Source organism: Trichosurus vulpecula, chromosome 3 (genome assembly GCF_011100635.1).
Source record: "Trichosurus vulpecula isolate mTriVul1 chromosome 3, mTriVul1.pri, whole genome shotgun sequence".
Taxonomy (NCBI): Eukaryota; Metazoa; Chordata; class Mammalia; order Diprotodontia; family Phalangeridae; genus Trichosurus; species Trichosurus vulpecula.
Window position 1 is genome coordinate 398,465,552 of NC_050575.1, and position 25,416 is coordinate 398,490,967.

A 25,416-nucleotide genomic window follows, 5' to 3' on the forward strand; every position below is an offset into this window, starting at 1 on the left:
GGCCTTTGAGGAAGTCTCCTTGCTAGGGCGGGGTCTCTCTGCTCGAGGCCTCCTGTTAGTTCAGAGCTGTTGGGGCAGGGGGAGAAGACAACACAAAATCGCCATCAGCACAGTAGAAATCCCGGTCTCCAGGGGCACCTCCTCGGCAGCCATTGGGGGCCTGGTCTCGGTACCAGGGAGGCTTTGGCCTATCAAGACCTCCTGGTTTAATGCCATGGAGTCAGGGCCGTGACAGAGACCCTTGAAGAACATATGGAGTTAATAAGGGACCTTCCAAAGGGTAAAAAAAAAAAAAAAAAAAAAAAAAAAAAGGCAGCCCAGATGTGGATCGAAGTTACCATCATTCCTTTATTGTTATGTGGGAGATCTCCATCATTCCACACAAACCTCTGTGATCCAGGTGGAGACTAGATTAAGAGCCAGAATATATACATACATGTGTATAGACACATCTACATGTCAAGAGATCTGGGCTAGGGAGGGAGCAACTGAGTTCTGCTGTCAATTCAAATGAAAGGGGCTTGTTAAAAAGAGGCTGATTATGGGGGGGGATTATTTTTGAGGCAGAGGGGCACATCTCAAGGCGACTCTCAGGGCCGTCTTGGGGAGGGTTGGAGGGTCCACCCCGCTGCTGCTCTAGCACAGATGGGAAGGGCCAGGGAGCAGCAGCCAGCGCTGGCCGCTCCTGGGCATGGGATGGAGAGGTGGGTGAGTGATACTGGGCAGCAGCCTTTCTTCCTCTGCCCTTGAACGGGCTTCCTATTTGGCTGCAGGGCGTGCCTAGCTGGAATAGAGGGCAGTACACTTCCTGCTAAGGTCCTGAAGAGGACTTTGTGAAGGCCACAAATGGTCCACAGGACCACCAGAGCAGCCTCTGCCTCTGAGCTATGCATGCTGAGGGCTCAGAGGACAATCCTGCGGTCTAGTTGGTCCCCACGTCCACTCCGCTGGTGTCTCATCTCCAGATGCTTGTTCTGGACCCTCTCAAAGTGCTGCAGTAGCTCCACATAGTCAATGCTGGGGGAATCCACCTTCCGGGAGCTTGGAGCTGTCTTCACACTATCCCTGAGAAGAGGGAAATAAGAGAACAGCGCGTGCTGTGAGTCAGGAGAGTGCCCTACCAGGGTTGTTTTCAGAGCTGTCACCCTGGCCAGACTATGGGAAGCCTAGCCCTAGTGACAGTGTCACACATGTGGAGGACCAGCAATAAAGGAGTTAGAGATTGGGGCTCAGGTAGATTGTCCCTTGCCTACAGGGTAAACTGATATAAAAAACAACCACCACAAAACCAAACTTTCCAGGGAGAGAGGAGCCTGTCTTTTCTTCCCTAATGTTCAACAACAAATATTTGAAAAATAAAGTGCATGATAGGTGCTTAACAAATGCTTTAAAGCTATGCAATTATAATGATCAAGCTAGGACCTTCGAGGAGAACGGGAAAAAAAAAACAAAAAAACCCCTCCATCACAGAGGTGGTGGGCTATGGGTGAGGAACACTGCATACAATGTCACCTGCTGGACTCTATGAAAGCAGGCTTGATGGAGATGCGAAGAGGATGGGTATATTAAGAAATGAATGTAATCGAAGAAAAATGGCATTAAATAAAACAGGGATTTCAGTGCCTACAACCCTGGTGGTCCTTGCTGTTCAGTCATGTCTGACTCTTCATGACCCCATTTGGAGTTTTCTTGGCAAAGATACTAGTGGCTCACCATTTCCTTCTCCAGATCATTTGACAGAAGAGGAAATTGAGGCCAACAAGGTGAAGGGACTTGCCCAGGGTCACACAGCTACTACGTGTCTGAGGCTGGACTTGAACTCAGGGAGATGAGTCTTTCTGCCCCCAGGCCCAGCACTATGTGCACTATACACTTATTAGAGGCAGTGACAAAGGCCTTACTCCTGACTTCTTATCGTGGTGACCCTGGTCACCCCAGTGACAGCCAGAAAGGCTTCAAACAGGAGCAGGGGAACAGACTTGCCCAAGGACAAACCTTGTAAACCTGGGCCAGGCTCACCATCTGCTGGGTCCCAGGGTGATAGATTTTGGCTATAGCAATTTTCCAAGATGATTCATTAACTTGTGGTGGGACTGTGATCTGTATTGGTGGAGGAAGGTCCCACACTGATGAAATGATATGACAGGTCAGGGAGACTAGAGACCACCCTCGGCTTCTGTCTCCATTGCCCTGGATGCTAGAGCGAATGTTGATGCCTGCTGGCGGATGCCTTGGGCTGTCCATCTTGGTTACTGGCACCCATCCATGTGGACCCTGGTTGGACAGAGCCCAGAGCATACATCACAGGGAAGCATTTCCTGTTTATGAGTTTCTCCCGTGGAGGGGTGCGGGGGCCTGGAACGACATTTGAGCTAGCAGCAAGCCAAAAGCCAGCTGAGGCTCCAGGACACGGTGGGATGGGTGAGTGGTATGTTGGAGGGAAGAGGCTTAGCCCTCTAGTGGGTCAGGGTAAGGCCTTGGGAAGAGGTTAGAGATGCTAGGTCTGGGGCAGCTGAGGACAGTCACAGCTGGGTAGAAACTCAGCCGAAGCCTAGCATGCCGGGAGACCTTGTGGTTGCTGCCCACTGTGACCTCTTTGCCACCCCCTCGCCCCTCAGCTTCGGTCACTGTCTCTGCCCTAGCCTCCAAGAAGCCCCTTACCTTCGTTCCCCTAGCCATCCTCAAGGAGTCCCCGGCAGCTCCAGGAGGCTCCTCATGGAATTCTGTCCTTTCCCTAACTCCTCACCCCCACGGCTACACTTCTGTTCCTCTTGCTGAGATTCTAACAAAATATTTAACATTTTTGGTTTCAGCAAGAAGCAAAACCACAGCTCCGCCCCTCCCCTCCCCGCCTCCTCAGGCGCCAATTGCTTCCACCTCAGAGGACAGAGTAGATCTAAGTGGGGGCCACCCAAAGGAAGCTGGGACACTGGCCGGTTCAGGTACAGAATCCCTCTCTGCAGGTAGGACCAAACTCCTTCGACCTGGTGTGGAAGGGCCCAGCATGTGGCCAAATGCCAGGTGGTACAGATGGCGCCCCGAGGAAATGGTATCCCTGCAGCTTCCAGGTTCAATCCACACCTTGGGTGGGGATCCCTCCCCGGAGTTGGCTGGGCTGGCCACAGGAGATCAGGCCACTGGGCAGCACCCAGAGACTCAGGCAGATCAGAAGGGCCCATCACTGGAAGGTCCTCTGGGAGACCAAGCCTGGGCCAAAGCTGAGTCTTTTGCATTTCCCAAGATGCCTGACACCACACACATGCTAGCATTCACGCCCTAAACCTCAGCAGCCTGAGGGAGGGGCAGATCTCCTTGCAACTTCCCACCAATGTGCTGCCCCTAGGCCACATACAGTCTGGGAAGTGGTGAGCTATGGGAGGGGTTCTTCAGGCCCCAAATCCCAATGCCGTTTCGAGTGGGGAAAGTGAGTGTTGCGTGGCACTCTAAGATTTCTAAAGCATTCAACAAGACATCTCATTTGACGCTTGTGAAAACTCTGGCAGGTAGGTGCGTTATTATCCCCATCCTACAGATGAAACTAAAGCACACCAAGGTTAAGTGGTTGGTCCAGGATCCCACAGCTCACATGAAGCCTTCCTTGCTTTCTTCCACTCTGGCTGCCTGCATATCCCTAGACATGGAATGCTTACACACACCCTACGACACACAGGCACCTAAAGGCACCTGAATCCTGCCCCTGGCAACCCAAGGACTTCATGTCCAGAAGGAAACAAGATTAGGGGTTCCCAGGGAGACGGGAACACATGGTTAGCTAATGCCAGGCCTTGTGCACAAATGCGGCCAGGCCTGGGGGTGGGGAGAAGATGGACAGTGGCCAGCTGGATCCACTTTCCCCTGCCCCCAGCAGGGGTTGCCTGCTCTTACCTCTGGGGGGCTGTTTTGATAGGTTTATTTTCAGCTTGGGTTGGATGGAACACAGAGAATGCTCATCTCCCCAGGAGTGGGCTTAAGCTGAGAGTCATGCCCAGGAGTGCAGAGCTGGGGGAGGAGACCTGTCGGCAAGACTTCTTTCCTGGGAAGGTTGATCCTGGCTTCAGCTGGGAAGGCAGGAGTGAGGGGGCTACTTTCTCAGGAGGAAATTGCTACTCCTCACACAGAAGACTCTGGTGGGGATCCAAAGGTCTCCCCTCCTCTAGACCCTATCCTTCCCTCTGGCTGCAGTGGGGAGAGGCTCTCCTAGGCCACCAGTGTTCTGTGGTCTCAGGGTATGTTCCTGAAGGGTGACAAGGCCACATCCAAGAAAAGAAAGCGGCATCAGGGGTCGGCAAGTGTCTCTGAAAACCAACTCAGCTGTTTGTTCCCACATGCTAAGGCCCCATTCCCTGGGCAACCTGACACGGCTGCCCAGCTGCCTGCCAGTCAGGGCCTTCAAAGAGAGCCTGCTCCGCCCTGGCTCGGCAACCTCAGCCCTCCTGCTGCCCTTCCCAGCTGCTGCTGAGACCCCTCTTCATCCTCACCCCAGCCCCCTTCTATTTTTGCTGAGGGCACTTTGTGACCAAGGCCAAGGTAAAAGCAGATGTAGCTGTGGGGTGGCCTGGAAAGCTCAACTTCCAGGCCAATGATGCCTGCGTCTCACAGAGAAAAGAAACCGGGAGGCCAGAATCAGAAGGCAGGTCTCTTGACTCCCAGGCCAGCACTTCAGAGCAAGCTCAGTTGTGACTGAAATCCAAATTCTTCTTGTAGTTGTTAACAAACTATCAGCTTTCTCGATCAGGACTGCTCTGTCTCTGGCCACTGGGAGAGTTTTGGGGGACACTTCTCTTGCCTCTGCCCCACTTGGGATAGGCAGTGCCAGGAAGGCTCCTCAATAGGGCCTGGGCTTGGACACTCACCACATCCAAGAGCCAACTTAGCTCTAAGTCCAGGTGACCTAAAATAGTAAGTGTGTTGGCAGAACCCACCCTCAGACATGAAGACCAGGAACACTGTCACTTAGCCAAAGACAGGAATGGGGAATTGAGGAATTACCCGAACAGCAGTGCCCACACAGACCTCGCCATTCAGGTACACTGGCCTCTTGGGCTGCTACTCACACAAGACACGCCATCTTCTGACTCTGGGCATTTCCCCTGGCTGTGCCCCATGCCTGGAATGCTCTCTCATCTTCATCTCCTGGCTCCCCTCAAGTTCTTCTTCAAGAAGGCTCTATCCTGTCTCTAGCCTCTATGGACATAGCCGCTTGTCATGTCCCTGGGTGCCCTGGGAGTGCTTGAAGAGCAGGGACTATCGTTTGGCCTTTCTTGGTATCTGCAGCACGTAGCCCAGTGCCTGGTACATGGCAGATGACTAATAAATTCCTTCTGCCTCAACTCGACTCATCCTCTGACCTCTCCCCACCTCAGACAATCATTCCCAGGAGCTCTGTTCTCAGATCTGCATTAGGCAATACCCAACTGCTCTGAATCTTAACCTGGGATCTTTTCCTTTCAACCTGACCCAGGGATGGGCTTTGCAGAAATAATTCAACAGAAGGAGGTGAAGAATGGGGCGAGGGCACCAGCTTGGGGCAGCCAACATCAAATTGCCAAGGGCCTGCCCTCCTTTGGTCCCAGGGTCTTATGAGAGTTAGCATCCCTGAAGACAGAAACAGCCTCCCCAAGTGGTCCCTAGAAAATGTGGATGCTTTCCCCCTAAGCAGGGAGCCTTGGGTGGTCTCACTGGTCTATACTGAAGTCAGAGGTATAGAGTTTGGGCAGGATAAGGGAACCTTTCCAGGGACTCCTGCCCTCACTAGAGTCCTGCCAGTGCCTTTTGTCCTGGGTATGACACAGCCAAGCAGAGGTGGTGGGACAATGGGCAGGCCCCAGGCAGGGGGGTGGGGGGGTGGTGTGTGATGGAATGTAGGTCACTGTTAATCAGACCTTAGGCTCACCCCTCTACAGGCTAGGCGGTGGCTGGGGAGGGAGGGGAGGATGCTCTCTCTCTCTGGCTCGCCTATCACTCCCAACCATTGCAACCCCACCTCTCTTTTCCAGAGGCTACATTGGGAGGGCTGGATATGTGGCCACACCAGGCCTCTCAGCCAAGGAAAGTAGAAACCTGGTCAGCAGAAAGCCCAACTGAGCTCTGCCTTCTAGCTCCCCCTTAAGGCTCCCTGGTTTTCTGGGGGTGGAGGTGGGCCGGGGACACATAACTGCTACCAGGAGGGTTCAGTAGGCCAGCCTGGGATGGATGGCTATCCAGCTTACCCTTGTGGCCCATGTGTGGGAGAGAGAAGAACTGGCAAGTCACAGCAGTGCCCTTGAACTCTATCTAGGAAAAGGGGTGGGAAGGAGTTGGGTTGGGCTGGGACTTAAACCAGGGGAAGGAAAAAAGTCCAAAGCATGCCTTCCTCAGGCCCTGAATCCAAGGGCATATGCAGCTCTCCAGCTGGGCCTCGTCACCCCCAGCAGTGCTCAGACAGAGAGAGCAGTCATCCCCATTCCTATCTGGGGAAAACAAGGCGTGGGATGGCAAACAGGCCAAGGAAATCTCAACACGAAGAGCTTTGGGCTAATGTTATATCTAGTAAGGTGGGAGGGTGAAGGCCAGTCAGAGCAGGTCAGATGAGCTGGCAAGGGGAAATCACTCCTCCCAGAATCAGACAGCAGACCCCCCGGGGCCCCCGCCAATCAGCCCTTGAGGCTGCAGCAAGGTTGGCCCAATCATCATACAATGGGGGTGGGGTGGGGGTGGGGGTGGGGAGAGAGGGATTCCAAACAAATGGGGGCATCTGATTCAAGCTGGGCTCCCTCCATTCAGTGTAAATCTTCTCCCTGGCTCTGCTTGTTTCCATGGTGACCTGACAAGTGAAATTTTCCATCTCAGATGCCAAATGCCTGTGGATGAGGCAGAGCCCTCCAAGGGTTACCAAATATAGACAAAACCCAACAGGCTCCTAGGGCCTAGCCAGGGATGGACTCCTGAGTGGAAGCCTCTCCCTCCCCCAGGCCTGGGGTGAAGACCCAGCTCTCCAGAGGCTGCCAGAGTGAGGGAGCCCTCTTAGGTATGCCTGGTGTGAGGCCAGGCACCCCCAGGCAGCTCCCCCCCCCCCCCCCCCCCCCCCCCCCCCCCGCCCCTGCCAAGAACAGTTCTTCCCAGAGTATGGCTGCCCCAAGCCCGCTGCATTCTGGGACTTGTGCTCATACTCAGCCAACAGCTGGCAAACAGTCAACAACCCTGTGGGCCCCTCAGTAGCTCCTAAGACATGTTCCTTGGTCCCCAGGATGCCAATGTTTCCTCTCTTCCCTCTGTCCGACCGTCCTGGGAGGCAGGTCAACGGCTCGAGGCTCAGCCTCCTCAAGGCCTATTAAAGGGTTGGAGCTCAGGAAACCAAAGGTCTGAAGGCTTGATGGCCTAGTCTTTGGAACCAGGGGGCTGGGAAGATGCCTATAGGGAGTGAGGCCTATCTGTTCCTTTCTGGGCAACCTTTTCTCTGGTTGGCACTGCTGATGCCGCCCACATTTCTCTCCAAACTTCCCTCTTTTACTAACTCTATGATAACCTTTGACTTTTTTGGATCACATCACAGCCTGGGCTACATCAAAATCTTGCTCTGAATTGTTTCAGAAAAGCATTTCCAGGAGGTGCTAATCCACTAACACCTGATGGCTTCTGGCTATTTCCGTTCCAGGAGGATGTGCATCCGCCTACACATGGCTCGTAGATCCGTCGACAGCCTGCCACCAGAAAGCCTGGTTCTGGTTACCTGCATGGGCTCAGGGTGACAGTGTGCCCTGAAACAATCCTGCTGCAGTGTGGGAAGGAAGCCTTAGCTAGAGTTTCCCTACTCAGAATACGTCCCCAGGCCTGCCTTTGAATGTTCTCTCCTCTCGAAGAACTGGTGGATGGTGCTGGGCTGGGACATCCTTCGAGCACCCCTTGGTGGGGTGGAAGGCCCTCGGGGAGGGACTTACTCGGTCTGCATCAGCTCTGGGTTGGGCACACACTGCAGTCGGTGGGAGAGGAGTTGGAAGGCACTGCTCTGAGGGAGAAGCATGAGCAGACCATACAAGGCTTTGATCAGGTAGGGGTTGTTCTTCACATCCAGCAGCTGCAGGCGCAGATCTGAGGAGAGATGAAGGGAGGCAATGAGAAAAGCTGTCACGGCAAACTCTGTCCCTACTCCCTGGCTCTGGATTGGCACCCTGGCCCCCCAATCTGGCCCTTGAGATGAAAGCCTCTTTGGCCAGCAGCAAAGGAACCCAGTGAGGAAGATGACCAGGAGCCATCCCACAACAAAGCAGCCCATTCTCTGCATTGAACTCCATCTCCTTCTCTCTCCCATGTGGAGCCAGGCCTTCCTCATCAGAAGGACAGACCTGCCTGTCACACACAGACATGCCATTAGGGCTAATGGGATGAGAGGAATCCCCCCATTTTCCCAGGCTTGCCACATCACCATTCTTGGGCTTGGTCCTGCCTGGACAACAGAATCACCCTGCTCTATTGAGAAGACACAGTGTCAAGGCGAGGTTTCATCTCCTTTTCCTTCCCAGATTCCCATCTTCCTTTCTAGTTGTAGGCCCTCATCCTCAGGAAGGGCTGCCACAGTCTTTGCTATTTTCCTTTAACAATCTGATATTTTACAGAAAGAACCAGGAGCCTGAGCTTGCCTGGAGATCCCAGAGCAGAGAAGGGTTAGCTACTCCCTGGCTTGCCCTTGGCTCTCCACCAACCCAGTGTAGGGCTGTGTTCATCAGCTGATTCACCCCGCCTTTCCCAGGTGCCCAGCTACCACCCTCACGAGAGGGTCTAATGCTTGTACCAGATTCCTGTGTCTGCTTCTCTGCACGTGCCAGCACAGCAGAGCTATAAATAGGGTGATCTGGGGAGAAATGCAGTGGATTAGGACAGCTTGAAGGGAGGACAGAATGGAAAAATGCTTTCATATTTGGCTAAAAACACACACACACACACACACACACACACACACACACACACACACACACGCACACGCACACACACACACACACACAGAGCGTGTGCGCGAGAGCATCTGGCTCCTAAGTGTAGAGGAAGCTGGCTGGCGGATGCTTCTGGAGATCAGACTGAAATCATACTCCAACATGCTGCCTCTCTAGACTTCCCAGGTTGGGAAATTCCCCCTCTGCCAACTGAGGGTGAGGGAGATTGAGATGAACATGATGTTTATCTGGGTCTGTTTCTAAAGAAGGGCAGGGAAGCATGAGACAAAGAACATCCATGAGATCTGCATTAGCAGTGCCAAGTGTGGGCTTTTTGGATCACCCTTGGAAGAGAGGGGGTGATCACCTCCTGAGAGCCTGGGGCTGCTGTGGCCTCAGCTCAGAGCAGTTTTTGAAGGCAGAGAGCCACTCCTTACCTATGAACAAGAGAGTTTAAGGTGAGACAGACTGTCCTTTTTAGAAGTAGACACCAGCTTTAAATGAGATGAACAAATCTGATTTTGTCTCTTGCTCCCTGAAACATATTTCCCCTGTCTCTTCTCTGAGGGGAACCCAGAATCCTCTATTTGTAGCAGCACTACAATTATTCCCCTGTCAACAGCCAGGCACTGCAAATCCAAGATTATTACCTTTGCCCCTGGGGAGGAAACATGGCCTAGGAAAGGCTAGCCAGATGAATGATGGGGGGATTCCCTTTTTATTGGTGGGAGAGGGCAGGAATGAACCTATGGATACACTCAGAAGACCCGGTGCTGCATTTACCACCACTTTCTAAGATGATGACCTGACGCTCTGTCCTAGCCTGTGCTTTCATGGTGGGGACAGGGCAGATGATAGCTCGGTTCATGCTCTGGAGCTTGGGGGCTACACACAAGGTGACCTTTGCATGTGCCCAGAAGGAGGAAGGGTTCTTAAACCATCTACTTGGCCCAGCTGGATCGGGGCTACAAGCCTTAACAATGGTTCCAGAGAGCTTCCCTCCAAAGCAACGGGATGCTTAGATTCCTCTCCTCTGGGGTCACTCCAGAGGAAATAACCACTTCACCTGTAGGTTTTTTTTTAAACAGCTGTTCAACTAGTTTCTGCCTCTAGCAAGCATATGGCACTTAATTAAGAGAACAACAAAGAGCAGCACATTTTTTGTACACGTTCTCTTTGTCCAACCAGACAGTGAGGCTCATGAAGACAGGGCTCACTTAGCAGACAGTAGGTGCTCAATGATTTTTATTGATGGCAAGGACTCTCCCTAGTTTTGGAGGGTGGTGGTACTGGGTGTGAGTTAAGATGTATTAGGCCAGGTGTCCACTGCCTGGTGTTCAAGGAGAGGAACAAACCGGTTTTTTGAGGACTGGATCAAACCTGAGCCTTGGTGGACTGTTATCCTTAGTAAAAGAAGGCCAGAAGGGAAGAGAAGATAAAGCCCCTTGGGAGGGGCTGTTGTTAACTCATCCTTCTGGGAAACAGGGTCTCTCTTTGTTTCCATGGCACCGATCATTGTGGTAGCCTAATGATGATGCAAGCCAGCCACATGAACGTGAGATGAGTGGAGGAAAAATCTGCCCTACTCCAAATTCAGCCTCATTGTCCGGGGATGGGGCAGCCTGTGAGATAGAGGGGTATCCATCCACACTGGCTGAAGGCAGAGGCCAGGACTGTTTGTAGGAGAGGCAACCTGCACAGGCCTGTTCCCCAACTGCTCCAGGGCATGTGTTTCTAGCCACGCTGTAAACACATATGTTTCAGAGCAGTGTCTCCTCAGAAGCATGGGAGGTGTGAGTGTTTCTAAGCCAGACTGCTCTCCCAACTGGCTGCCACTCTCACTCGGCCTGTGTGTTAGTAAGCATAATTACTTCTGCTCCCAGCAGACAGTACTTCCTCTTTTTACTTTAAGGTGATAAGGACTCCATTCTCTGGTCACCAACAGGACAGACAGTTCAGGGCTCTTACATGAACAGATGAGACACTGGGAGATGGGAAGGTACTCCAAAGAGGCCTTGTTTGTATCAAGAAACCCTGAATGTCAGTGAAAGGGCTGGGAAAGTTCCCCCAAAGCTTAGGGGGCCAGGCTAGGACCATGCCAAGAGGAGATGCAGAGACATCTTTACTGTATCCATCTTACAGCTGGTGGGGGAGGGGGATGACTGAAAATGATCACTGTCCATGCCACAGAGTCGTACCCTCAAAACTGAGCTGGGTATAACTGATCATCACACATCCCCTGACTGTATTATACAGGATGCACATTTGGAACATGCCCATTTTTACCAGGCTCCCCTGGGGCTTTTATTTGTCCCCCTGTCGTCTCTATTTCCTCTTTTCCCTAAACAAGAAACCTCCCAAACTGATTTCTCTCTTCCCCCATAACTGTCCTGCTCCAGCCCCAAGCTCTGTCCCCCTTCTCAGTCCCCTTCAGCTGACAGCTCTTCTTGGTGTGGGCAACAAGCTCTGCCCCATACACAGAGGCTCTACAAAGGTCCTGGCTGGCCCTTGGCAGAAAGACACATAACTTCTGCTCTATTTACTTGTAGAGCTGAAGCATGGTTGGGGAAAAAAGTGGGGCCCTACATGAAGGCGCCTGAGTACACGGGCGCACACACACATACTTCTTTAATGCTCTTACATGTGAAAATGGGACACTCGATCAGTTGCACAAGCTTGTCCACTTCAGTGAGAAAATCCACAGTGACCTCGAGATCACCACTGAACATTTAGTCAAGGAAAGAGGACCTTAATCAGAAAGGCGCTTTACTGGAAAAACTATGTGGAGTTCCACGGAGGCTGGGCCTAGGCGAGATCCTGGACACGAAGTGGCTGTCAGGGTCCACGCTGACCAGCTGCCCTCTCTCCTGACATTCCCCTACTCTAGGAAAGTGAGGGCAGTCAGACTGAAGAAGTGAGGAGGGGATCTGGGAAGAGCCTGGCTCACAAGGTGGTGTGAAGAACAGAACCAAAGGGTTCCACCTGCCTTTTCCCTAGCTCACACCCTCCCTCTGGGCTTGGTTCCTATGTGTAGAGCTAGGTTTGACATAAATGGGAATGGATTTTTTTTTTCCATTTAGTCTCTGCTGCTCCTAATGAGAAGCAGGCCAAGGTTTCCCTCCTTATAAATGAACTGGTTCCTCTTCCCCAGCCCTCTCTTCTCTGGCCTGCCATGTTCCAACATGGCCTTATCCATGGCAGCCCAGCTTCCTGCTGCCTCAGAGGATGTCAGAGAGGAAAGGCCTAGAGCTCTGACGGCAGTGGGAGGCCCTACACTGGAGGCTTGGGCAGACAATAACAAGCCTGAATAGCTTTCGCTGTCATTAATGTACCTCGGAGTTGGACCATCCGCTGGTCTTCAGGATGGCAGAGGTCCGCAGACCTCTGCTGATAAGCTCAGCCCACAGCCCAGGAAGGGAGTCCTTCCTGTCTCTTCCCCAAAGGCCAAGTTCCGTCCTAACCCAAAGCAGTCCCAGGAACATTGCTTCAGGCTCCCCCTTCCACCATGTTCCTACTCTACCAGCTCCCCACCCCCAGGATTGCTTGAGGACTCCTACTGTTCAATGGCTTTGGTTGGGCACATGGCCCTTTGTGCCCACCATGAGACCAGCAGCTGCAGAAAAGGATACAACTTCTGGATGAGGTCGTAGGCGTGCCGGTAGTTTTGGGTAAGGAAGCAGAGGGACACTGTCGTGACTGGGTTGTGGCACCAGGACCGGTACAAGCAGCAAAACAAGCTCTGGCTCTCCTGTGAGGCGAGAGAATGAGGAGTGGGCACGGAGCCGAGGTGGGTGAAGGGTGAGCGAGGCCTGGGACCCAAAGCTGTGGTGGCAAGGAGGAGCAAACAAGGACAGAGCCAGTGTTGTCACCGCTCTGCCCCAAAGCAATGAGAGTTAAATCACCCGCTGGCTGAGGCCAGGCTGGAAGGAAGACCTCTCATTTGTGTTGGCTTCTTGGCCTTAGGCAAAACTATGCTAATTGGTTCCCCTGGACCCTGTGGTCTGGGAAACCAGGCAACTCAGGGAGAGGCACGAGGAGCTGGGCTGGGAGGACGCTCTCTCGTGGGGGCTAGCGTCTCATTTCTCCCTGCAGTATCCCACCCTGGTTCTCTGCTAGGCATTCACCACTATACCAGCACTTCCTAATGCTTCTCAGGTCCCCCAGCCCCACGGAGAGGGTCACCCAAAGGCTGAGCCTGAGCTGAAGGGAATTTCTGCCCCAAGGGAAAATTCTTGAGGAATTTGCAAGTGTCTGGAAATAACCACAGTGATGATGACTCCTTCCAAGAAGTCCAGAGCAGTTTACAGATACGGACTTGTTTATCCCCTAAGAAGCCTATGCGAGGCATGTCCTGTGAAACTCGTTATTTGGAAGGGAAGAGACAAGGCTTAGAAAGAGGGAGTGAGGTCCCTGAGGTCAGCCAGCATCTGGAGCTGAGCTCAGCTGACCTGGGGGATCTGGGTTCCAATTCTAGCCATTAGGCTTGTGGTCACCCTCACCAGGGTCTACCGTTTCCCCTGCTGCCCCTCAATCTCGTGCCTAAGGCTGGCTTTGTGTGTGCTTAGAACTCTGGGCACATGCCGAAGACCCAGCCTCTCTGGGTGTTCACGCTACTTTCTAATCCCCCAAATTTAACGGCCCCCAGATCACATTCTCTCCCAATCCACAGCTTTTAGCTTCTTCCTCTCTGCTGAGACTGGGATGAGAGACACTGGGCTCTTTATGGGACTCTAAACTCTGCCAAAGAAAGTCTGTGGGATAAAGCTGTGGTTCTAGCTGGGGCAATCTGCAGTCTCCTTCCTGCCTCTCCAACCACCCTGACTCAGAGTCATCAGATGGAGCCCAATTTGTCCTTGGAGACAGAAAGGCAACATGACACCCCAAACATTATGTGGCCGTTCCTGTGGACAGATGCATGCAGCTGCAGAGGAGAAAGGTGAGGGGCCTTGAGGGATGAGGTGGGAAACAAACCAGGACTTCCTCTTCCCCCTTTCCTGCCTCTCACCAAAGTGTTCTAAAGGCCTGGAACTGACAGAGAGCTCCTGGGATCTGTCCCCAGATACGGTGGCTGGATATCAAGCTGGACTAGTCATGGACCCTAAAATTCTTCTCCACTTAAGGAGGCAAAGTTCCCTCCAAGTCTCTTGACTATCAACAGGGACCTCAAAGAACACTGTACTGCCATCTAGATTCTTTATCCACCTGGCCTAGGGGAAAGTGATGATGGCTAGCTTTCATTTTTTTTTTTTAATTGAGGTATAGGATGGGGAAGGAGAGAGGGACATGGGAGGTTTCTAGGGCTGGGATGGCCTACAGACATAAGGCAAGGATCTTGAGGTCTCCTGTAAGCAGATGTCTTGGGAAAAAACAAGTGTGGAATTCAAAGGCTGACATACTCTTGAAATAGGAGCATTCAGCTACTTACTTGGCTGATTCAACTTTTATGCTACGTTACTAAGGAAACTGAATGACCATTCTTTTCACTCCTGGTGCTCCTGGGGTTCAGAGGTGGGAATGGAATGGGGGATATGAGGAGTGGCTGGGCCAGTAAATTTCTGTACTTATTTGCAAGACTATATTATATATTTCATGGCAAAGGGAAGAGACTTGTTGGTGTGTCTGAGGATTAAGTACCAGAGTCTTCAGATCTTTGAGCTGATTTCTTAGCTGGAAGAGCTCGGTGGAGGTCAGTAAGATAGTGTTGAGGGTATGAACCATCGTTGAGGCAAACTTGAGGTCTTCTTCTCGAAGAAGGATGTCGGCCATAGAGTGGAAGATGTTTTCAGCATTCAACAGCAGGCACAGCTGCCTGTATGAGACAGAATAAAACACTCGGGGTTAGGTGAGAGGAGGGCATCTTCACACATCACCCCTGAGGGCCCTCCACTTGTCTCTTCTTCCTGACCTCAGCTAGAGGCCAGGGGCAGGATGCCATGGAAGACTAGTCCACTGGAGGGTCAGCAGAGGAACCTTCCTACCCAGGCAAGGCTGCCACCGTTCTAGTTCTATGGAACCAGCACTAACCCTGACTCAGAGCCTTGTGCTGGCAGAAGGGGGCTTGTTTCAACAAGCAAAGATCCAGAAAGAGGCTGGACTCCATTCCTTCCAACAAATCTCACCTTTGCTACAGATCCAGAGGTGTAACACCCACATGCTGGCCTCATTAACTCTCGAAAGCCTCAAAAGGCTAAAAAGCTGGAGGACCAGGCAAAGTCTTGCTAGGTTACAGCTATAAGGGATTTGGTGGACTCAACTATCTTCTCTGTTAAAGACTGAGAAGTAAAAAGGTATCTGAGACTGAATCTCCACAGGGACCCTCAGGGAGCTGTCTTTCATGCTTACTTGCTTGGCCACTGGGGAGCAGAGAGCAAGAGGTCAGAAAACTACCTATGTCTGAAGGAAAGCTTCTCAGTGGGAAGGAGTAGGAACCAGTAGTTTTTGTATGGTGGGGAGCAGAGGATGGGGGCTAAAAAGAGGAAGATAACTCAGTACTAGCCAGGTAAATATTAGAAAAAAGAAACACTAGAAAAGGCATGTGGAGAAGGTAGATGTCCAAAGGAGATGTCCCAGAAGATAAACTATAGAAAAACTGATCTCTATGCCATTTAGAAAAAGGAAGGATGGGAAAAAGAAGATGAACTAAAGAAACATGGAAAGTGCTTCTGACATAACTGAGAGCGAAACCAAGCAAAACAAAACCCAAAGCATGGAGCATCTAACTGATCGCATGAGGAAAAATGAGGGAGAATGTCCAGAGAATCCTGGGGGGAAATTAAAAGAGTTAGGGCAATTTGAAATGCAAGTAGTTTTAAAGCACATCTCATTATCTGTACTGGTGCTAACTGTTATTTCTAACAAAGCATAGCATAAAAAAAAGGCAACAAGTCAAAAAGCATTTATTAGACATTTACTAGATGTCAGGAGCTATGTTAATTAAGGATGACCCAAAAAAAGGCAGGGTCCCTGTCCTCACGGAGCTTACCAAAGGAACTTTCCCAAAGTCCCCTGGGAAGGGAAGCTGGAGTAGAAACCAGGCTCAGGGAGCAGCTGGTAAGGGCTTCTCTTTCCTCTCCCATTCTGCTATGTTTAGTCCCACATGGAAGCATCTTCGAATGGCCCTGCCCAGCACTCTAAGTTTCCAGATTGGGGTCTAATACCCAAGTTCCCTAGGGAAGTCTAGACCATCTAATCAAGGGCTGGGGATCCTGCAGCCTCGGGGCCACATGTGGCCCTCTGGGTCCTCAAGTACAGCCCTTTGACTGAATCCAAACTTCAAAGTACAAATCCTTTCATTAAGAGGGCCAGACTAAAATTCAGCTCTGAACAAAGCTGCCTCTGAGGCATGGTGGCCTTGCGGCTGACAATGACGCCATTGGGGGCCATTGCACTCCCAAACCTGTAGAGCTTCTCTCTCCCCATCTCCACACCAGGCTAAATGGAGACAACGTCACCCCAGGACAGCCTCTGTCAAGCTGCTGAGCAGCATGCAGCTCTGCCCAAAGCCTCGCTGCCAGCCTGCTTTTGATTAGCTGGAGATTTGTTGTTGTTGTTTTTTGTTTTTGGTGGCACTAGGAAAATCCTGGAGCATTTCGTAATGGAGAAACAGGACCCAAACCACCAAGCAGCAAACGTCAGACAGGCTGCCTCAATCTCACCCCAATCCTTTGCTATGGATTCAGCAGAAACTGAACACAGAAAATAAGAGTGTGTCATTGAAGTGCCCAGAGTTTACCACCAGAAGGGGTTCTACAGCGTGCTGCCAGCACCATGCCTACCCCACCCCCACTCCCACAATTCAGCCCAAGTGCTAGGCGATCAAAGGTATGAGTAGAAAAGCAAAAAGGTTCCAGTTACCAGGACTTCCAAACTCAGGAGACCCGTTATCAATTGGTGACTACTCCTCCCCGCTGTCTTTACAGACCAAGAAGGCACCCATTAACGGGGACAAGCACAGGCCAGGGTCACAGGCACCTCTAGACACTGGAGGCAGCAGAATGCTTACTCTACAGGAAGCACTGTGGACCACAAGCTGGGGTGATCAGGAGACATGAGTACCAACACAGTAGTGGGTTTTCTTCTGGGTGTGCCTCATCCCTCTACTGAGAAAACCAAAGCCGCCCAGAACACCCCCTTCTCCGCCCCTCCCCGCCACATTCCTTCCCTCACAGTCTCCTTTCCACTGACAATGAGCTGGATCTTCTCATGGCCAAGCCCAGTGCCTGCCCCCGCCCCAAGCCGATGTTTTCTCTGGGAGCTTCTCCCCTGGACCACTCCCTCTTCTCATCCTGAATTGCCTTTTCCACTGGCTCCTTCCCTACCAACATGCCCTGGTCTCCTTCTTACTTAATAACCTTCCCCCTCACCCAGACCTTCAGTCAAGTTCTTATCCTGTGGCTACCTCTCCTGCTTTCTCAATCCCTCCTTGAGGGCAGAGACTGGTTTGTGTTTATCTTTGCATGCTCAGCTCCTAGTGGAGTGTCTTCCACATAGTAGCCGCTTCATAAATATTTGTTGCAATGAAGTGAGAAAGCAGATGGATGTCAGAGGCAGGAAACACCCAGGGCAGAGATTAAGAACTGGTCAGGAGTGAACCAGAGCACAGCAGCAAGAAGGCTGAGGTCAGTGCAGAGAGCCTGGCCTTTAGGAAGAAAGGCATTTTGATTCTTCCTAAAGCTTCCTCGGACCTTTAAGGGAACGGATGACGAGCTCCATTCTCCAGAGTTCTGTCTCTGGGATTAGGGGTTAGGAGTGTTTCTGAGGACCAAACTAAAGAGGAAGAGAGACGAGAGCTTGGAGGGGACAACTGGTCAAACATATGTGTAAACTGCAGCTGCCGTTGCTTCTGTGACGAGATCCAACAGCTGAAGCCGTCACCAAGGCAGGAGATGCTTGGCATGCCACACACGGGATGCCTGCAGCAGCTGGGCCATGTGTGACAGCACATATCAGAAGGGTTCCCATTTGGCGTCCAAGGATGAGCATATGACCGATGTGTTTAAGGGGTTCAATGACCATCTCTCAGGGATGCTGAAGAGGGAATTCTTACTTTGGGGAGAAGCTTGGCCTAGAGGATATCTAAGGTTCCTTCCAAGCAGGTCTCAGGGCACAGGACAGGCTGGACCACAGAGGAAGCCCAGGAAAAAGCCAAGAGGAGCTGGCCAGGGTGATGAGGGAGAAGACATGCTCCAGACCCTGGTGAGGTGCTGAGAGATGACTTCTCCTTGCTCTAGGCCTGGTTCTGTACTAGCAAACCCAGGAACCACAATAGAAAGCAAGACCTGGTCTTACAAGGAGCTAATGCCTAAAAGCAAGTCCACTGAGCTATTCTTACCAGGCCTGCCTCTCTTCCCTCAACCCTCTCCAAGAAGAAATCCACCTGAAGACAAGTTACCACACCTCCCATTCAGGGTCTCATTCAGCCCATCTGTCTGTGGTCAAGTCAGATCAATAAGTACTTAGTAAGGCCCTACTATGTATCAGTCACTGTGCTAAGTGCTGGAGATACAAAGAATGCTCCCCAACCCCAATCCAAACAGCCCCTGCTGTCAAGGAGCTCATGATGTAAGGGGGAGACAACATGCACACAAAGCATAAACAGGGAACAGTAGAGATGGTCTTGGTGGGAAGGCCTTGGCATTGAGGGAGGATTCCTGCAGAAGGTGGGACTCAAAAGGAAGCCAAGAGATAGAAATGAGGAGGGAGAGCATTCCAGACAGGGGAGAGAGCCAGGGAAAAGGCCCCATCTGGAGATGAGTGCTGAGTGTGAGAAGCAGCTCGAGGCCGGGCTGGCCGGGCCACAGACCGCAGACACAGGGAGAAGGGGAGGGCCAAACACTAGCTCAAATTCCTATTCGAAGATGGCAGGGTTCGGGCTACAACAAGGTGCTCACTGATCCCAAATGACATCTTATTCTCACTCCTTCTCTGGTTAAACCAAGTTCATTATCGATGCTCCTCTGGACAGACCCAACAAGGGCACAAAATGCCCATTCATCCAAGGAGATTTTGGAGTATGTGTTTCCTTGACACTCTATAAAAAGTTACAACAATTCATCACACGTCAAGCCTCCTAGAAAGGATTCTCTCTCTATGTGCTCCACTTATTAAAAAACCACAACAGGGAAGGGGGAGAAGGAAGAAAGAAACAGCCGTCCGCAGCTGGCAGGGGCCAGAGGCCAAATCACATGGCTCTCCTGTCTTTTACCTCCTCCCTCCACCAAACTGGTTATTAGAATTCTCAGGATACCAATCAGTTCCCTTTGTTTGCTGCTGACTGCTGAAAGAAGATATGGATGCCATGTTGATAAACAGACTGAAAAATTCATCTGGTTTCACGAGTTTGCTGGAGGGATTTGGCAGCTAACAAAGCTCCTTGGTACCTCAGCTCAGAGCTGTTGCTTGGTCATGGCCTCCTATATGGGCCTGAATTTTCCTAGAACTTCATATGTTGTCTGGAGCTGGAGTCCTAGCTCTTGGGAATGGGGCTCAGTGTATGCAGTTCTGAGGAAGCTGGGGAGAAGGCAACACCCTTCCAACCATGGAACGGAAATAGCATGGAACCTACAGCTGGAACAATGACACACATCAAGCAGACTGGACGACGGCAGGGAAGGCAGATGAAAAAGTGTCCAGCAACACATGCAGGGGTGCCCCAAAGAATCATCTTGAACAATGAGATTGGAGGTTAGAGAAAAGGGTACTGTTTTCATGTCGTATGGGGGCCTGCAAGAGGACCAGAGCTTAGGACTGCTGTATCATCATCTCCCCAAGCAGAAGCCCAGCTTAAGATGCTCTGCCAGGGTCTGCAAGCTGGGGATCAATAATGGACTAGAGATGGCAATCATTAGACATTTACCTGCATTTTAAAATGTTGTGTGTGTATGTGTGTACACACACACACTCTCCATCAAGCAGTGGTCTGGGAAGTTCTTCAGGACAAGTTATGGAAGTATGGTAGGAGAACACTACAGAAGAGAGGGACGATCACTATTCTCTGGAGTCGTTCTCTGCTTTCTTTATGCCAGGGCTGTCCAACCTTAGGTTTTTATTAAAGCAAGAGACAATATATTTTGATTTGCCATTTTAGTGAGAGCTCTGTGGTAGCTCAGCTTCGTTTACTAAAGCATTTATGTAAATTTCTATGCTTGTAGGTGGGTGGCATAAATTGAACTGCAGGCTGCATGCGCCCGTGGGCTGCATTTTGGACAGCCTTGCTTTATGCCATAGAAGTGGCTGAGCATTAAGCCTGGTAACTGTGAGTGCGTGCAGAACTCTCTTGCACGTTTCTAAAAGTATAATGAGGGTATCAGTGTGACCCTGTAACAAATGGAGACGTGGCTCAGATGTCTTAGCTTATGTGGTGCCCTGGTCCATGGGCTGCCTTGGCAAGAGGTCCCCTACTGCCCCCTTCTCAGACCTGAGGACTCGATGGGATCTCCCTCTCCAGTCCACTGTGGCTGCGTTGGCCAGGGGTCCCCCTGTCAATGGCCTGGCTTACTTCTATGGACTGTTTCTGACCTGGGAGGGGGAGGGAGTGGAGCAGTGGAAGACGGTAGAGGGATGTCTGATTCTGACTCTGTTACCATAAAAGAAACTCCCAAGGAGTCTCCCCAAGTCTCCATCCTTCACAGCTGGTCTGGGAGGACAGGCCTGGTGTGGCCCTGGGATGGAGGTGCATCTGCCAGGCCCAAGGCTGCCTGCTGCACGAGAAGATCCAAACACCTGCTCTTTTGGGCAGTACCTCTCTCCAGGCCTTCTTTACTGGCTGCTCTTCTTCTAAAAGAGAGGGCTGCTAAAAGGGGAAGGAGGAGACTCCTAGGTGGGACTTTCTTGCCCTACCTCCAAGTCTACCCAGATAGCCCTGACAGATTTTTATCAGCTCACTCAGATTTTCTCCCAAAGAGCGCTGCATCAACATGTGGTCATGGACCTAACAAAAGATGGCAATGAAAAGGGGAAAAGAAATACTGTGCTGAGAGACGGCAAAGCAACAAGAAGCCCAAGCTCGAGAGCACCTCTCTGTGCTCAAGACACGAGGGAAGTTCTCTCTGCTTCTCTTTGCTTCCTGTTTCCAGGCCCAGCCATGCAGCGGGAGAAGATAAGGCCTGACAGGATCAGGGTGGGCTCCAAGCCTTATCTTCCCAAAACAGGCAGGCAAAGCCACATTTTGATCTATCAGCAGAAAGCCATCTGAAGTCAAGCCCCATCTATACAGACCACTCATGATTCCTGCAGTATTCTCCTTTTTTCCAATGGAAGCAAGGAAACAAGCATTTATTAAGTGCCTACTATGTGTGAGGCACTGTGCTTCATAAATATTATCTCATTTGAGCCTTGAAATAACCCTAAGAGGTAGGGGCTCCACTTTACGGTGGAGGAAACCGAGGCAGACACAGGGTCATACAGCTAGTGAGGGTGTGATGCTGGATTTGAATTCGAGTCTTTCTGACTCCAGGCTCAGCCAGAGGCCTCTAGGCAATCTGATCTCTCCCTACTTTCTGCCCTGATATCCCTACTTTCTCTACCACTTGACTGGGTATCCTTGCGAATGGTAAAAAAAAATAATAAAAAAAAACCCACACAGGTGCTCTCTCTCAGGGTGGCTAATGAGGCCTAGCGCCACCCTTGGGACTACCTGCCACACAGGCAACTTCCTCTGCCCAGGCTGCCATGGTGATCCTCTGGGCTAGGCAAAAAGAACCAGTCTGAAAGGAGGAGCCTCCCGTGGAGGGGCGGCTGCCCAGCAGCAAAGGGGACAAATAAAGAGCTCACCAGTCTTCTGGGCTGACCAGGAAGAGCTGTGAGAAGAGATGAGGGGAATAAAGTACAGGGAAGGGACAATGGGGAATGTGGCTGGGTGTGGGCACAGCTGGGACACAGGCAGCCGGCCTCCCTTGTGCTGGTCTGGACACGACAGAGGCCTGGCCTGGTATAGGAAGAGGGAGAGACAATAACATGTACCGTGCCACCATCATCACTGGAACGGACTCCAGCCTCTGTGTTTCTGGCATCTGGAGTGCTCCCCTGTGGCCTCCCCCCAACTCTTCTTCATCCCCGCCCCGAGACAGGATTAACTGCTATCACACATCTAGGACAGTCTGGCCTGAGAAGCACGCTGCATGTCTCTATCACCAAGTAAGGACAGAATCTAATGGCTCTTCCAGGTTTCTTGTTATTGTTACAGCATTAAGACCAGACCACGGATGCTGGATTGGGAAATGGAGCTGATCTAAATTTGTTTAGAATCAACCAGCCAACTTTCAATCTCCCTCTCCTGGTTCCTTTACCCTATTCTCCTCCCCCAGTTCCGGCCAAAGAGGCCTTTCCAAACAAGCGATAAAACCCAGAAGCAGATGATGCGCCTGACACACAAAAGGGACGTTTGTGCAGAGACCTTGTGGAGAGAATGGGAAGAGTGGGGAAAGGCTGGGAATCCAGCAGCATTTCACCACCTTCAGTGGAGATGCTAGACTCTGGGGAACTTCAGGCACTCCCCATCCAAACAGAGGAGAGGGCCCTTGAGAAGGTCTGATGGAGATTCACAACGAATGCAAAGACAAAAGCCCCAAGGCACCCTGACCTATCTTCTTTCCGGTCCCTTTCAAGCTCTCTGCACATCGTACCAATAAGGAGGATACGAACCCAGAGCCCAGGCTAGCTCTCCAAACGGGGCATCGACGTTTCAGCTCCACTCCATCATTCCCCCTGCTGGTAGGAAGGTGCTGGAACCCAGGGAAGGGCGTGTCAACCTAGAAACACCTGCCTCCTGCTGCTGCCTCCTCCCACTAGCGTCTGTTTTGACTCTGGCACTTGGATTTCAAGGTTAACTACCCCACGACTAACACAGAAAACCAAGAATAAAACACCAGCACCAGCCTTCTACGTTGGCTGCAGTTTCTTTAGTGTTTCTTCTCAACTCCCAAAGCTAAATCAATCAGTGACTTTCTTTTCCAAAATATGGTTTGGGCTTTAAGTAACAGTGGGCCACATAATTAACTATGGGATTTGCGTGATTTCATTTTGTCCCTTCCATTTCACTAGAGCAGAGCAAATGGACCCACTGAGTCAACATGTCCTTGGGCTGCTTTCCAGAAAGGATTGTTTCCTCAGCTCTTCCAAAGTGTTCAGTTCTCCCTGTTGGGCGCACCCCACCACTTAGGTCCTGAAATACAACCCAACTGCTTCCCCTGAATCACGGGCACATTCTCTACAAGACATCTGCAGCTGGTTCCTTCATTCCAAGTGGACATCCCAGCTCAGCATGTCCAAAGCAGAAATCATTATGGCCCTGCCCCACCCTTCCTTCTTCTGTCAAAGGTGGCACCCTTCTTACAGTTTTCTGTGATTACAGCCTCATCACTACCCTTCCATTCTGAATCACCTTACCCTCCACAGCCAGTTGGCTGACAAACCTTGCCCTCTCTGTTTCCATAGCTACTGTCTTGTCTGGTCTCCCTTTTCTCTTCCTTAGGTCAGGCCCTCATCACCTCTCACCTTGATGACTGCCAAGGCCTGTCTCTCTTCTCCCTTCCTTAGATCAGGCCCTTACCACCTCTCACATTGACGACTGCCAAGGCCTGTATCCTTGGATGCTAATTCTGATCCAGGGATGAGGGTGGTCCAGGGTATCTGCGGAGGTATTACTGCAGTCTGGTGACTCAGTAGGCAAGTATTTAGTTTGGGTTAGATGGAAACGGGAGCTCAAGAATGGAACAAATCCCCAGCATGCTCCAACTATCTCTTGCTGAGCTAGGGGACCTCTTTACATGGCACCTTGAGGGAAAGCTAAACTCTTCCCCACTTCCTGTCCAACTACCCGATGCTCTTGCTCCTTCCCAAGCTAGATCTCCATGACAGAGAGGACAGATGGGTCAAGGCCCTGACTTCTTTCAATTAGCTACTCCTGGAGGTCTGCGTCTATTTTAGTGTCACAATGCTAGTGTGATATATGCTATTTTCAAGCAGGCACCTGTTGTCTTGTATTCAAGAAATCCAAAGAATAACCTAATACTGAAGCTGGAAAACACATAAGCCTCTAAGCAACCCAGACCGGAAGAGGGAAGCCCTCCCTTCCCCCGCCATCTTCACCTCCTTCATCCCTGCTCAACAGCTGTGATCCTTTAGGAATTTAAAGAGGAAGCAGCTTTCAGAAAAAGGATAAAATTAGGACAGGGAGGAAAGGCAGGCCCCACATCCGAAGTTCAGAAAGCTGAAAAGCTTTAGACACATTCTCTTCTCCCCACTTTACTCCTCTTCCCCTCCAAAGTATGAAACTTGTAAATCCCTTTTCTTTCTCAATCCTCAGCAAAGGCAGGCAGAGCAACCTTGCCAGCTCATGCTTTAAAAATTCATCGTGCTTAATGCAGTCGATGTGGCTGATACACTTAGAAGTTTCAGGGTGGGGGAGGGGGAGGGAGTCTTATTTTTCTGGGTCTTTTTGTAAGTTGCTAGAAAAGCACTGAGGGAGTGGCATGTGCTGCACTATGGAGTGAAGAAAAGGGAAGAAAGACCCCTTGGTCTGCAATGGCTGGCAGAGCCGCCTAAACGAAGTACTGCCATACTCATGGTGATCAGAGACAACCACAAGCCTTCCTTCTCTTGGCCCCTTGCATAGTCATCTTTGCTGGCCATTCTGCTGAGGGTCTGGGGGCAGGCTGGAAGTTTGGAGCAGAAATCCACCTAAAGACTCCTAGAACTCAAGGCACACTGGCAAAAACAGAGCTCCCTTCCTCAGAGCTCCCCTTCTCTCCCCTCCCCATCATGCAGATGCCCTTTGCCACTACCTCCTCCATCACCACATGAACCAGTGGCCCTTCTCTTTGCCAAGGCAAACCTCTCTCTGCAGTACAAGGCATCCCATTCCTTCCCATCTTCTCCAGCAGACTGCCCCCTATAACATGCCACTCTGATTTATCTGCAATCTCTCCTTTTCTGCTGCAGGCTACTTCTCTACCATCTACCAACACACCTCTGTCTCCTTTATCTTGACCATTCATCCCTGCTGGCCACTGTCCCCCATCTCTTCTTCCTTTGGTGCTAATGCCCTGAGGACATCTATAAAGGTGCCTTCACTTCTCTTCCTCTCACTCTCTTTTAAACTCTGCCATCTGACTTCGGACCCTTCACCCAAAGCTCCTCTCCAAAGTAACCAGTCATCCCTTAGAAGCCTTTTCTCGAGCCTTCTCAAGGCTCTTCTTGGCCTCTTGGCAGTCTCTGACAGTGTCAGCCCCCTTGACTTGAGTGTCTCTTCTCCTGGTTCTCCTCCAGCTGTCCTGCTGCTCCTCCTCTGGGTCCTACTTGCCAAAGGTGGGTGATTTCTAGGGCTCTGGCCTGGGCTTTATTCTTCTCTTCTGTACTATTTCCCCTGGTGATCTCATCAGCTCTCATGGATTCAATGATCATCTCTATGGAGAGGATTCTCAGATCTACTCATCCAGCTCTAACTTCCAAATTCACATCTCTAACTGCCTACTGGACATCTCAAACTGGATGTTCTGTAGACGCCTGAACT

General features: G+C 51.2%; 1 protein-coding gene across 1 annotated transcript in view; it reads right to left on the reverse strand.

Annotated features, from left to right (window-relative positions):
• Positions 1–328: 328 nt before the first annotated feature.
• Positions 329–25,416, reverse strand: part of VAC14 (VAC14 component of PIKFYVE complex) — a 137,871-nt gene continuing 112,783 nt past the window's right edge. The window contains exons 15-19 of the mRNA XM_036751805.1: positions 14,541–14,715; positions 12,536–12,654; positions 11,548–11,627; positions 7,917–8,067; positions 329–1,065 (exon numbers count right to left, since the gene is read on the reverse strand). Coding sequence (XP_036607700.1) covers positions 903–1,065; positions 7,917–8,067; positions 11,548–11,627; positions 12,536–12,654; positions 14,541–14,715 — 688 coding nt within the window. The 3' untranslated portion in view covers positions 329–902. The remainder of the gene's footprint in view (positions 1,066–7,916; positions 8,068–11,547; positions 11,628–12,535; positions 12,655–14,540; positions 14,716–25,416) is intronic.